The 14,302-nt window shown below is 36.3% G+C and overlaps 1 protein-coding gene and 2 long non-coding RNA genes across 3 annotated transcripts; 1 reads left to right on the top strand and 2 right to left on the bottom strand.

Moving 5' to 3' along the window:
• Positions 1–173: 173 nt before the first annotated feature.
• LOC139188852 (uncharacterized) lies at positions 174–2,533 on the bottom strand. The gene is made up of 5 exons (XR_011572212.1): positions 2,394–2,533; positions 2,151–2,310; positions 1,977–2,045; positions 1,225–1,283; positions 174–239 (listed from the first exon to the last, which is right to left on the bottom strand). It is a non-coding gene; the product is annotated as an uncharacterized lncRNA (long non-coding RNA).
• Positions 2,534–3,938: 1,405 nt separating this feature from the next.
• On the top strand, positions 3,939–4,517 carry LOC139188693 (uncharacterized). Its single transcript, XM_070806369.1, has 2 exons — positions 3,939–4,211; positions 4,314–4,517. Exons 1-2 carry the CDS (start codon positions 3,939–3,941, stop codon positions 4,515–4,517), a joined length of 477 nt encoding a protein of 158 aa, XP_070662470.1.
• A 5,265-nt stretch (positions 4,518–9,782) lies between these two features.
• On the bottom strand, positions 9,783–13,313 carry LOC114827734 (uncharacterized). The gene is made up of 7 exons (XR_003776957.2): positions 12,055–13,313; positions 11,873–11,961; positions 10,760–10,931; positions 10,585–10,671; positions 10,277–10,330; positions 10,141–10,197; positions 9,783–10,061 (listed from the first exon to the last, which is right to left on the bottom strand). It is a non-coding gene; the product is annotated as an uncharacterized lncRNA (long non-coding RNA).
• Positions 13,314–14,302: the final 989 nt, after the last annotated feature.

Raw genomic sequence — 14,302 nt, 5'->3', positions numbered from 1 at the left:
ACTATAAACTTCTCAAGATGTCCAAGATTGCAACCATACTCTGATACCAACTGACACACCCCGTCCCGAAGGAGGGCATGCTGGCCGTCACGTGAGAGTGACGTAACCATTTGCACAGCACGGAAGCTTTAAGATACAATTTATAAGTTGATACACCCGAAGGTGAGTCCTAATTTTGTCCAATCTGTCAGAACACCGTCGAATTCCTCGTAGTCACCACACCTTTGTGATTCCTGAACCTGGAGGGGCGCAAAACCAAAATTGAGTGGGTCAGTAAAACAATTCTTTTCAAATCCAATTTTTTCTCAAAGCATTGTAACCCCTCTCCGTAAAACCTGTATACTTTCCCAGAAATGTAAAATATAAATATACATATATATTCTCAAAACTTCAAGTCGTTAACTCAACATTTTCATAACAATTATGTCATGCCACATCATCTCAACATTTCTCATATTAATTATGCCATGCCACATCATCTCAACAGTAATAAGGTATGAATGCATCAACATAATCATATCAGGTGCAAGAAAGTAATCAACCGTAGGCCCTCTAATAGCCCTGTACGGTTGAACCTAGAGCTCAAAATCTATCACTCTCACTCTCTGCCGGAGTCACTCCGCGTGACCTGTACGGCCTTCTGCACATAAGTTACGCTCTAGTGCTTTTCATAATCATCTGTGCACATAATCTAAGGTCACCCACCAGTCGGAATCTCACTAACACTCTCGCGACTGGCCTGTCGTACCCACTCCGCGTGGACTGTACGACTAGCATCTACTTGGATCCAAGACGAGCGTGCGATGCGGTGAATACTATAAGCACTAAACTATGGTGCAGGATTTGAGCTCAATATACATCAACATCATCATAACAGAAATAAATACTCACATGTGCGTCCACCGCACCATTTCATACATATGCATCATAAATCAATTCTTACCTGTGCGTCCACCGCACCAATTCATACATATGCATCATAAATCAATTCTTACCTGTGCGTCCACCGCACCAATTCATACATATGCATCATATATTAATTCATGCATGGCATTTCAATTCACATTTCTATATACTTTTCATATCAATTCTATGCATGGTATTTCACTTCCCGTTTTTCCACATAACTCATATGCATTTCATTTTAAACATATTTTCATTTCAATTCAATTTCTGGGAAACGTCAAGTATATATATATACGGAAAACAAAACTGCCCATTCACCTGGAGTTCGTCCAACAACTCCCTAGCACCACACATCAAGGCGTCACGACGATCGCCGCCTAGAATAGTAATCAAATCCAACCTCAGAATTCATATCGATAGAATATATAACTTATATAAAATACGTCACTACGTAGTTCGATCCGAAAGATCTGCCACTCAGATTTTAAATCCATAACTTCCAGAGGTCCACAATATATCTCTAGGATAACCTCCTAAAATTTCATTACCATCCAACGGTCGGATCTCCGTAAATTTCCAAAACTAAGTGACGGTTAACATTTTATATTATGGACTTACAATTCCAATTCCGGAAGATCCGTAACTCGGATTCCCAATCCGTAAGTTCCAATAATCCTCAAATATTACGTATTACAACGTATCAAAGTTTGGTAACGATCCAACGGTCGGATCGTCAATTCACATTTTTACCTAAATGTGAAAACTATAAAACGTTATTCGAACACCTAACCAACAATCCTTAATAACTTTCTCATACGGTGCTCAATTTGGGTATATGAATATACCACGGTGATCTACTCGACGTCACGGACGTCGACATATTTTTAAAATAATTTTATTTTTATTTTTTTACTGTAGCACCTTCTTCTTCCTTGGGTCGCCGGACTGGTTTTTCCGGCGGCCGTTTTCCGGGCAGTTTTTCAAATTGCCATAACTTTGTCATTTCTCAACGAAATCAAGTGATTCAAAAACGAGAGTTGTATCCCTTGAAGAGACAAAGAGAATGGTACCTTGCACAACACCTAGTTCGCCGTGGTTTGGCCGGAAACTGCCTCGAAAGCCTCGGAGGTCGCCGGAAACTGGGTATTTTTCAAATGAGTATAACTTCTTCAATACTCAACGAAATTGAGTGAAACAAAAAGGAAAGTTGTAGTACTTGACGAGACGAAGAGATTGATACCTACCTCGACTCCTAACTCGCCGGGGATTTGTCGGAAAAAGCCTCGAAAGCTCCGGCCAAACTTTGAACTTGTCGATCTCCGTGTTCTTACGTTCAAAAACTTCCAACGAAGCACTCCGAGCTTCCTTGGGACTTCCTAAAGCTCACTATGAGCTTGGTTTGGCCTAAAACACGACCAATTCAAAGCTCATGAACAGTACACATTCACGGCAACTTTAGAAACTAGGGTTTTCGAAGTGAAACTTACTTGAAATGGGTATCATCGTGATCGTATGGTCTTCAGGAGTACGATGGCACTCTTAAATCCGTCGTTGGTGGAAGTTTAGGGTGTTTTTGTGGTGGTCTTGGTGGTTGCCGTGTGTTCGAGAGGGTGGGAGAGAGAGAGATCTGAAATGGAAGAAGAAGAGAGAAAAGGAAAGGTTACGGGTTTTAGGGAGTGTTTTGAGGTATGAGGATCCCACCTTAACCCAAACACAACATTACAACCTAGTTTTAGTCCCTAACACAAATTAACCATAGTTCAGGAACTTTAAATAAAACAAATGTCATCTCTTTACACACCTTAATCTCGTTTAAGGTCATTTTTGAAATTTCACGTCCTCGGAATGAAAAATCCCGGGACGGGCTGTGACAGGTATGGACTCCACATCTAATCTCCATTTTTATAAAAAAAAAATGAGAATCTTGTTGTAAAAAGTGGGTATGTTTGCCCACATGTGTATATTATAAACTCACAAGCTAAATAGTAACTCTTTTGTAATTTTCCATTGAAGTGACTCTATAAATAGAGCACTTTGATTGTTCAAAGACAGAGAAGATCAAGAAGAGAAAAATGAAGAAATATAATACTCTTAGTATCCCTCATTTTCTAAGATCTGCAATATTTTTGTCAGTGTGATATTTTGCATCACTTCGTCCTCGCTCTTAGCAAAAGTTATTTCTCTACTTTTACCTATTTATAACACGTTATCAACACGAATCTCTATTAATTTCTCATTTCCCTTCATCGAAAAAAAAAATGTTTCCTCTAAGGTTTTTATTGTTCTTCTTCTTCCTCTGCCTCAATTGCTGAATATACCATCGCGAAGAACTGTTTGCACCATGTTTACTTCTAGTTCTCAACCTAGCAATTACTTATATCTTTGATTTCTTGTTTGGTGTAACTCTTGACTACTAACCCAGTGTTTATTTATGCAATCCAAGATGGTGCGGTATCATCGCCTATTTTGGATTGCAGATCTAATTTTACTACAAATTTTAAGTGGAGCGGTATAATCGCCCACCCTATCCTGCATATTTAAATTTACCTGCTATTTAATTTTATCACAATTTTAGGTGGTGTGGAATAATCACCCACTATGCTCTGCATATTTAAATTTTATCGCAATTTTAGGTGGTGCGGTATAATCGTCCACCCTGCTTTGCATATTTAAATTTTATAGCAATTTTAGGTGGTGCGGTATAATCGTCCATCCTGTTTTGGGTATTTAAATTTTATCGCAATTTTAGGTGGTGCGGTATAATCGTCCACCTTGCTCGATATATTTAAATTTTCCTGCTGTTTAAAGTGGTGCAGAATAATCGCCCATCCTATACTTGTTTCGATGAGAATGGTGCGGTACAATTGCCCTTCTCATTAATTATGTAAATATCGAGCCTGAAGTTTTGAGTACTTAACATTTTGACCTGAAGATCAAAAATTTGTAAGAATCAGAAGTTCTAACAATATATTCCTCCAGAACACATATTATTGCAAGTTCTTACACACCTCATTTTTCTTTTAGAAAAGAAAATGGCAAACTTGGCAAAGCTTGATTTCGCTGCCCTGGACATTACTGGAAAAAATTACCTTACCTCGGTACTGGATACCAAGATCCATCTGGAAGCAGCGAATCTTGGAGATACCATCAGGGAAGAGAGTAGGTCATCCTCTCAAGATTGGGCAAATGCCATGATTTTTATTCGTCGCCATCTTGATGAGGCACTAAAGAGCGAGTACTTAACGGTTGAAGATCCGTTAGCCATCTGGAAGGCCTTGAGAAACAGATACAATCAACTGACAACGGTGATTTTTCCAAGAGCTCGCTATGACTGGACTCACCTAAGGATCTAGGATTTCAAGTCAGTGGTTGAGTACAATTCGGCATTGTTCAGAATTACCTTTCAGATGAAGCTCTGTGGGGATACTATTACTGAGGAAATGTTATTGGAAAAGACTTTCAGCACATTTCGTGCCTCTAACATGCTCCTGCAACAACAGTATAGAGCGCGAGGCTTCACTGATTACAACCAGCTGATATATGTGATCCCGGTAGCTGAACAGAACAATGAGCTCCTGATGAAAAACCATAATTCCCGACCTGGTAGCTGAACAGAACAATGAGCTTCTGATGAAAAATCATAATTCCCGACCTACTGGATCAACACCGTTCCCATAAGTGAATGTTGCTTCCCTTGAAAGGAACATCATATCCTCCCGTGGCAATAATAACAAACAAAGATGTGGCCACAAGCGAGGCCGGTGGAACGGGAAAGGCAAAAACCATGGTGTCCAATTTCACAACCAAGTTCCAAGGCATAATCCAAGCCCGAGCTTTAAAAATGCAAATCGCTAGAAAGGAAAAACTCATATGAACACTCATAGAAATCCTGAATGAGTTTGCCATAGGTGTGGTGGCAACGAACATTGGGCGCGTACTTATCGCACCCCAAAGCATCTGGTGGAACTGTATCAAGCCTCATTCAAGGAGAAGGGTGTCGAGATCAATTTATTCGACCAGGCTCAACCAATGAAAACACCTGATCCAGTGACCAATTTATCAGGACAGTTAAACACAACCCACCTGGATGCTACAGACTTTATTAATGAAAGAGGGAATGAAGTTTATGGGTCCGATTGAATTATTTATGTTTAATGTACTCTTGTTATTTGTACTTGTTGTTTAATGCTCGCATTTTCAATTCAATAAAAGTAGTATTCCAGTATGAATAAACTGCTTTTTCTTTACTCAGAGAACATGGATAAAAATTATGGTTAGTCTCAAAATAAGAGCAATGACAGAGACTTTTGTCTTGCAGATAGCTCAACCACGCATTCAATACTTCGAGATCGAAAGTACTTCTCGAATTTGGTACTTGCAAAAGTAAAGGTAACAACAATATCAGGGTAATCAGATGTAATTGAAGGCTCAGGAAAAGCCCAAATTATGTTACCAAATGGAACAATATTATCCATAAAGAATGCATTATATGCTACTCGATCCATTTGAAATTTGTTGAGTTTTAAAGACATACATCTAAATGGATACCACATTGAAACAAAAAGTGTAAAAAATGTGGAATATTTATGCATTACCTCCAATGATACCCAAAAGCATATATTTGAGAAGTTGCATGGTTTATCGAGTGGAGTGTATTATACATACATAAAGACAGTTGAGGCATATACTGTCATGAATCAGAAGTTCATTGATTCAAAGGTTTACATGCTTTGGCATAACCGTCTAGGTCATCCAGGATCTACCATGATGCGTAGAATCATTACCAACTCTAATGGACATCCATTATTGAGCAGACACATTGATGTCTCAAATGATAACCCTTGCAAGGCTTGTTCCCAAGAGAAGTTGGTAATTATACCATCATAACTAAAGGTTGATGATGAATCCCCATCATTTTTTCAAAGAATTCAAGAGGATATTTGTGGACCTATTCAACCACCTTGTGGACCATTTCGATATTTTATAGTTTTGGTTTATGCATCTACCCAATGGTCACATGTTTGCCTATTGTCTACTCGAAATGTAGCTTTTGCGAGACTTCTTACTCAGATAATTAAATTGCGAGCATAGTTCCCAGATCATCTCATTAAGTCCATTCGACTTGATAACACTGGTGAATTTACGTCTCAAACCTTTGATGATTACTGCATGACACTGGGCATTGATGTTGAACATCATGTTCCTTATGTCCACACCCAAAAAGGTTTAGCAGAGGCATTTATCAAGCAACTTCAATTAATAGCTCGCACTCTGCTCATGAAAACGAAATTGCCAGTCTCTACGTGAGGACATGTCATCTTACATGCAACATCATTGGTTCGACTGAGACCCATAACCAACCACCAATACTCATCAATACAACTCGTGTTTGGACATCAGCCAAATATTTCACATTTACAAGTTTTTGGTTGTGCTATTTATATGCCTATTGCACCGCCTTAACGAACTAAAATGGGACCTCAGCGCAGACTGGGAATTTATGTGGGTTTTGATTCACCATCTATCATTAGATATTTGAAACCTTTGACTGGTGATATGTTTACAGCTCGTTTTGCTGATTGTCATTTTGATGAAACAGTTTTCCAGTTGTTAAGGGAAGAAAATACCGTTCCAGAAGAACGGCAAGAGCTAACATGGGTTGTTTCCACCTTATCTCATTTTGATCCACGAAGCAATCAATGTGAAAATGAAGTGAAAATGATCGTTCATCTTCAAGGTATTGCTAATCAAATACCAGATGCATTTAATGATGCTTCGAAAGTGACAAAGTCACATATACCAGCTGCAAACGCACTTGTAAGAATTAATGTCCCTGTTGGACAAAATAAAGTGGCAACGAATGATTCATCCAGTGCACGCCTAAAGCGTGGTAGACCCCCAGGTTCAAAATATTCAGCCCCTCGAAAGAGAAAGATAAGGGCACAGTTGAACCCAAATGATATCATTCAAGAAAAGAAATTGAATGATAAATCCACAATTCATGATTTTGTACTTCTAGAAAAAGAAAATATCCTTGATGAGACACATGTCCCTGAAGAGACAGAAGTACATGAAAGCAAAGAAATATCCATAAATTATGCATGTACTAATGAATTGTGGGATCGAAATGAAATAATCATCGACGACATGTTTGCATTTGCAATAACCACTGAAATTATATTAAGTGATGATATTAAACCCTGCTCTGTTGATGAATGCAGACAGAGACAAGATTGGCCTAAGTGGAAAGATGCAATCCATGCATAATTAAATTCCTTGGAAAGACGAAGTGTTTTTGGACCAGTAGTCCAAACCCCCTGGTGTGAACCCTGTAGGTTACAAATGGGTACTCACAAGGAAACACAACGAGAAAAATGAGATTGCAAGATATAAAGAACGACTCGTTGCACAAGGTTTTTCACAAAAATCTGGAATTAATTATGAAGAGACATACTCTCCTATAATGGATGCAATTACGTTCCGTTACTAATAAGTTTGGTGATTTCAGAAAAACTTGACATGCGCCTTATGGATGTCATCATCGCGTATCTATATGGAGAATTAAATACAGACATATATATGAAAGTCCCAGAAGGACTTAAGTTACCTAAAGCAACTAACAAACCACGAGATATGTTCTCAATCAAATTAAGGCGATCACTATATAGGCTAAAACAATCTGGGCGAATGTGGTATAATCGTCTCAGTAAGTATTTGATTAAAGAAGGATATGCCAACAATGTCATATGCCCTTGTGTGTTCATTAAGAAATCAAATATTGGATTTGCTATAGTGGCAGTATACGTCGATAATATGAACCTAGTTGGAACCTCTGAAGAGCTCAACAAAACTGCTGAATATCTGAAAAGCGAATTTGAAATGAAAGACCTTGGGAAAACAAAATATTGTCTCGGACTGCAGATCGAGCATTGTGTTAATGGAATTTTGGTCCATCAATCAGCTTACATTGAAAAAATATTGAAACGATTTGGCATGGATAAAACTTATCCACTTAGCAGCCCAATGGTAGTTCGTTCTTTGGACATTAAGAAAGATCCATTCCATCCAAAAGAAGATGTTGAACTGGTCCTTGGTCCAGAAGTACCATATTTAAGTGCAATAGGTGCTTTATTGTATTTAGCACAATGTACTAGATCAGTTATAACTTTTTCAGTTAACTTGTTAGCCAGGTATAGCTATGCTCCAACAATTCGTCATTGAAAGGAAGTCAAAGATGTTCTATAATACATTCGTGGGACAACATATATGGGTCTCTTCTACTCAGACAAGCCCATAAATGAACAGATCCTTGTTGGATACGCATATGCTGGTTTTTTCTCCGATCTGCATAAAGCCCGCTCACAAAATGGATATGTGTTCACTAATGGAGATACTGCAATTTCATGGCGATCAACGAAGCAAACGCTAGTTGCTACATCTTCCAATCACTCGGAAATAATTGCTTTACATGAAGCAAGTCGTGAATGTTCTTGGTTAAGATCAATGATTCATCACATCAGGAATTCATGTGGTCTACCTTCAAAGACAGACACTCCAACTGTCATCCATAAAGATAATGTAGCCTGTGTCGCCCAGATGAAGGAATGATTCATCAAGGGTGATAAGACTAAACACATATCTCCAAGATTTTTCAGTGCACATGAGCTTCATAAGGGTAAAGTTATTGAAGTCAGACAAATCCGTTCCAATGAAAATTTAGCAGACTTGTTCACCAAATCTCTACCAAAGTGCACATTTCAGAAGTTGGTGCAGGGAATCGGATTACGTCGGCTTACAAATTTGAAGAATGCGAAATCAGGGGGAGATACAATTCAGGGGGAGCATCCATGATACATGCATGTTGTACTATTTTTCCTTCGATTAGGATTTTTCCCATTGGGTTTTTCCTATCAAGGTTTTAACGAGACAACATAAGCATGCTCAACACCATCCGGGTAAAGTTGTACTCTTTTTCCTTCGCTATGGTTTTTTCCCACTGAGTTTTTCCAAGCAAGGTTTTAACGAGGCAATTGATACTAATATGTGAGCATCCAAGGGGGAGTGTTTTAAATAGTGGGTATGTTTGCCCACATGTGTATAGTATAAACTCACAAGCTAAATAGTAATCATTTTGTAATTTTCCATTGAAGTGGCTCTATAAATAGAGCACTTTGATTGTTCAAAGATAAAGAAGATCAAGAAGAGAAAAAGGAAGAAATATAATACTCTCAGTATCCTTCATTTTCTAAGATCTGCAATACTTTTGTCAGTGTGATATTTTGCACCACTTCGTCCTCGCTCTTAGCAAATGTTATTTCTCTACTTTTGCCTATTTATAACAAATCTTTTCCTTTAAAGACTTTCTCATAGTATAAAATACTATTTTTCTTGACAATATCTTACAATTCCCATTCCACCTACAAACTGATTTGTCACTTTTATGCCGACACAACATTAATCATAAAAAAACTAACGCACATAAGCATGTGCAGCCAACTAATCTTAATACTTGCCATGGTGTGTGTTTCACCTTTTTAATCGAATAACTACAAAGTTTGAGAGGATAATTGTGTATATTTTTTTTAATTTAATTACTTTTCAAAACAGTTTTCTGTTCAGTTATATTTTTTTACCAATTTGTCTTCATTTTTTATTTATTTTATAATTTACGTTTTAAATCTTAACTATTGCATTGACTTCCTCTAAAGTCTAAAGTTCAACACCAAGCAAATTTCTTGTTTCTGTTATTTTTTTTCTAACATTTAAAATAATCAATACTGAATTCTTCTCTAAGACCAAGCTAACTTCTTTGTTTCAATTTTTTTTCCTTCTTTTCAGTATTTCTTATCCATGGCATCCTGCATAAGCAATGCATCTCACAAACATGCAAGAAACCAAATAAAAAATGAAAAGGAAAAAAAACCTTACAAAGAGCGAATTTTTATAATACATCCATATCCATGAAACTAAAAAAAAAAAGACCTTACAATATGTTTCGAAAACACGTTTGTAGTTAGCAACATTAAAAATAAAATAAAACATTCATCTTGAGTAAAAGATGAACTATATCTACAAACTAAAGTTTTCTTGCAACATCAATGCCATGGTTGCCACCCATTTGTTTTCACTTGATGCTTCACATTTTCATTGTGCATCTACAAATAATATGAGAAAATTAGAAGTCTGACTATAAAAAAAAATTATTATAAGTAGTGAGTAGAATAACATAATTACCTTTATATTAGATAATTTGTCCATAGCAACACTTTTTCTCCAATTGCTTGAAGAAGACTGTAAAGTAAGTATTTGGTCAAGTTCGAGTTAGCAAATTGTGATCACATTTATGAAATAAGTAATTGTGATATTGTACCTTAATCCTATGCTTCAACTTTTTCAGTTTGAGAGAGGTATGATGCTTGTAGAACTGTTACAAAATTAAGTTTGATAAGGCTTATGTGATTGATTTCAAACTAATGCAATAGAATGTACTACATTCTTAACTATAAAAAAATATTATAGAAAAATTGTATGGTTACGATTAATCTTCTTCCTGCACCAACATAATTATCCAGATAGGATATTCATGTGTTTTGTATAATTATGAATAATTAATTGGCAAACATATTACGAAGAAAGAAATTTGTCAAAGATAGATAGGCATGGTAAGTAGGATTATACCTAATTTGTTGAACTTTTTTGTAGGTTCGTATGATGTGAGGAGTAGTTGCAGTTATCATTTCTGCTAAAGCATTTTTCATGCGCCACCTATATGAAAAGATATATATAAGGTTCAATGTTTCCTCCCAAAATTTCAATTTATAGAAAATTAAGAAGAAAGCTAAGGAATACATACTGCTCGTGCTTCTTCTTTTTAACCTCTTTGAGAATTAGTTTGCTGACATCAATAGTTTTCACCCCAACGGAGATGCCCCAACCAAGCGAAAAAATAGAAACACGTCTGCTAGGTGTCTCATCTTTATTAGGTGGTGCCATCTTCACTTTTTGTTGCATTTCTTGTGGAGTTTCTGTAAATAAACAAAATTAATAAATTTTTAACACAACCAAGAGAAACGTACAATGATTTTTAAACCTTCTTACAATGCATCACCATCGTCTCATACTTTGTTTGCATGGTGAAATGTAAAAACAAAAAGTAGCTAATAAACTTGTGAGAAAATGTTAAAGGCAAAGAGACAAAAGCAGATGTCATCTCATCTACTCAACAATTAAGCTTTTCTTACTGCTTGAGCTCAATGGAAATAGAAAGGATCCAATTATTCAAAGTCCAAATAACCTATTAACAAAAGGCACTTTAAAGCTTGTCTACCATACATGCAATAATAGAACAATGATATATCCCTTAACATATTCTGCGAGCAAGGAAGTAGAGTCCAAAATTTTATACATTTGGGTCACACATGAGTGTCATCAGAAAAAATGAGACATAAAGATGAATTGATGTCAGCTTACAACCAGAAAGACTCGGTATTTGATCAAACATATGAGCATTGAGATTTTAGATGATTAACGACAGTACCACACCCAAATATGGAGATGTAGAAACACCAAAATTCCATTCATTGTTAATGCAATACAAACAATATTGGTATAGTTTAAGTGTTTAAAACAACAAAAAGACATCCACTTTCAAAACTTTCTCAGTCATTAAATAGACAAAAACAATATAAACCGCTGCTAGACGCAAATTATTTGTAGAAATATAGACACAATGTAAATTAAATTAACTTCCTCCAACTACTCTGAAACCTCAAATGAAGGCACATTTCTCACTATGTGGGTGGGACCCAATAAATTCAAATAAAAGCTAAATTGAGAAGATTTTATCCTCATACGACCAAAACAATCAAATTTCTTTGCTACCCAATTTTCCCAACAACCAAACACTAATTAAAGAAAAATCCAAAAATTGCTCTTTAAAAAAGGAGAATAATAAAAAATAACTCACGTTTTTTTCCTTTTACTTTTGCTTCTCTTTTCATCACCGACCTCCTCCTCTACTTCTTCGTTTTCGAGTTTCCGTCTTGCTGTCTCATTCTACAAAACCCAAAATTAACTACAGTAAACACAAAACCCACCAAGAAAACACAGAAAATATGAGAGAGTATCACATAAAAAGAAAATGCTTACCAGATCATCCTTGAGTGAGTGAGTGTTCTGTCTCAGTGCAATCTTGAGAGAGCAAGAGTGATGGAAGCTACTAAGGACACAGAAGGAAAGATAGAAAAAAAAAACGGTGTGCAGATGATGGGACCAAATAAAAAAACTGAAATTGGAAAAAAGTGGGGAAACGCTCACCGAGTTTTGTACATTCTCACGTTTATTTTCCGGATTGCCGGCTTAAGATGAAGAAAATATATATATACGGAAAAGGCGCGGAGGAGGGGTCTCCATGATATATGTAAAAAAAAGATAAAAAAGCAAGAAAATTCGTTTAAGAATTCAACGAAATATGCAAAGTTCTCTGAAATAAGAATGTAAGAAGAAGACAAAAGGAACTCATAAAGTTATAAAATAAAGAAGAAGATATAGCACAGAGGAATTTAAATAAGTTCTAATAAACCAAATATTAGAACTTAAATGCAATCACTTAAAAATACAATTGTATTTTGCAATCCAGTAAATAAGAGTGCCTACAAATCATGACCTTCATCCTTTGCTTTGTTGGGATCCCCCAAGTTGAAAAGACCCATTGCACAATTACAATGCTCATCACAATTACAATTAGTTGTTTGACAGTACTAATTTGTTTTTCATATGGAAATATCTTTGACAATCACAATTACAATGCTCACCCAAAGCATCTTAAACAATACTATATAGCATCGTTTCAGCAATGGTGAATGTAGAAGAGACAAAATTAAAACCAATTGTAATCAAATCGAAACCCCAACTAAACACTCGGGGTATTCCAATGTCCTCTCCCAGCAAATGAATTAGAGATGGACCAAATTAGTGACATAAATTGATGAAAAATGGATGAAGAATAATTAAATTAAGGTTGAGAAACCCTAAAAGCATGCATTTTGTTGAATGAAAAGTTGAAATCGAAAGCTAAATAGTAAGGAAAGTTGGGGTTAGGGATTTGCAAAAAATGGAAAACTTAAATGAATATCGCGATCGGGAAGAGAGAGAGGAAGAGGAGCAATGGCCAAGAGACTGGGCTCCTGAAGGTGGGCGTCCGGGATCGAAGGTGTGAAGAAGGATGGGTTCCAAAACGCATCCCGGATTCTGGTTCAAAAAATTGGGTTTTTTTCGATTATTCATCTGTATATAGTGGTGGTATGTGGGTAGTAATTGTTGAACCTTCAACTGAACTCAAATCGTAGGAATCATTAAAATGCTCTCTAGTTTCGATCGTGGGAATCGTCAAACACGTTGGTTTGGGAAATTTGGAAAAATGATCAAATTTTGGTCCATAAATAGAATTTTAGCCAACTATTGTAATTTATCGTAATTCTAACCAAAACTTGATTTGAAAATACTTAAACATCCTTGATGTTGACAGAAAATTACCAACATAAAATTTCAACCCAATTTCTGCAAAACCCTTAAGAATTGGCATTCAGACTCAATTGAAACTCATTGTAATCATTCTCGAATCAAAATCAAAGCCGCAAGATTTCATATAATTTTTCGACAAATTTTCTTGGGAAACAAAGGATGAATGAATGAGAAAGAAAGAGTTCCAAAAACGCAGTGGTGCTGAGACGCGACCATGAATCTCAACGGGAGAAGAAGAAGAAGGTGAATATATGCCTCATCTTCTTCCACCTTACCATCCTTTTCTGTTCTTCGCTTTCAGTGTTTGCGATTAACTCCTATCTACCGCGACAAATTTGGAAATTGTGAATTCAGGGAAGCGTAGTGAAGAAGAAATGGCTTCAATGGCTGGCAATTGCAGACAAGGTTAAGAAATTGAATTTGAATTCTTTGATTCTCCAGACAATATAGTCAGGAATTACAATTTTCAGTTCTCCGTTTTGAGGAATGGTTGTGTTGAGAAATTAGGACTCAATCGGACAATGGAGGATTTGATATTGAGTTGGTCCAATTTGAAGGTTTTGGAGCATCAAAGCGTCACTGACCTTGATGATCGTTGGAAGATCTGACATTAAAAAGATAGCCATATGATCGTGGAATCAATTAGACGATTTTGATTTGATGCCGGTTGGGACGAAAGAAAAGAAGTTGCAGAAAATAGTTTTAGCAATTTTCAGTCAATAAGGGTGTTTAAGTATTTTTACGTCAAATTTTGGTTAAAATTATTAAATATTATAATTGTTGGCTAAAACTCTGTTAATGATTAAAAATTTGGCTACTTTTCCAAATTTTCCGTTTGTTTCAATCATGGGAAGTTGAAGAAGAACTGATAGCT

Source organism: Malus domestica, chromosome 10 (genome assembly GCF_042453785.1).
Source record: "Malus domestica chromosome 10, GDT2T_hap1".
NCBI lineage: Eukaryota > Viridiplantae > Streptophyta > Magnoliopsida > Rosales > Rosaceae > Malus > Malus domestica.
The sequence above is the reverse complement of the archived record's forward strand: the minus strand, read 5'-3'. Positions and strand labels throughout refer to the sequence as shown.

What these genes read in the sequence shown, in the direction of transcription:
- LOC139188693 (XM_070806369.1), top strand. Translation starts at nt 3,939, where the DNA reads ATGGCAAACTTGGCAAAGCTTGATTTCGCTGCCCTGGACATTACTGGA. An exon ending in GATACAATCAACTGACAACG is followed by an intron (nt 4,212 to 4,313) that starts GTGATTTTTCCA and finishes ATTACCTTTCAG; the next exon opens with ATGAAGCTCTGTGGGGATAC.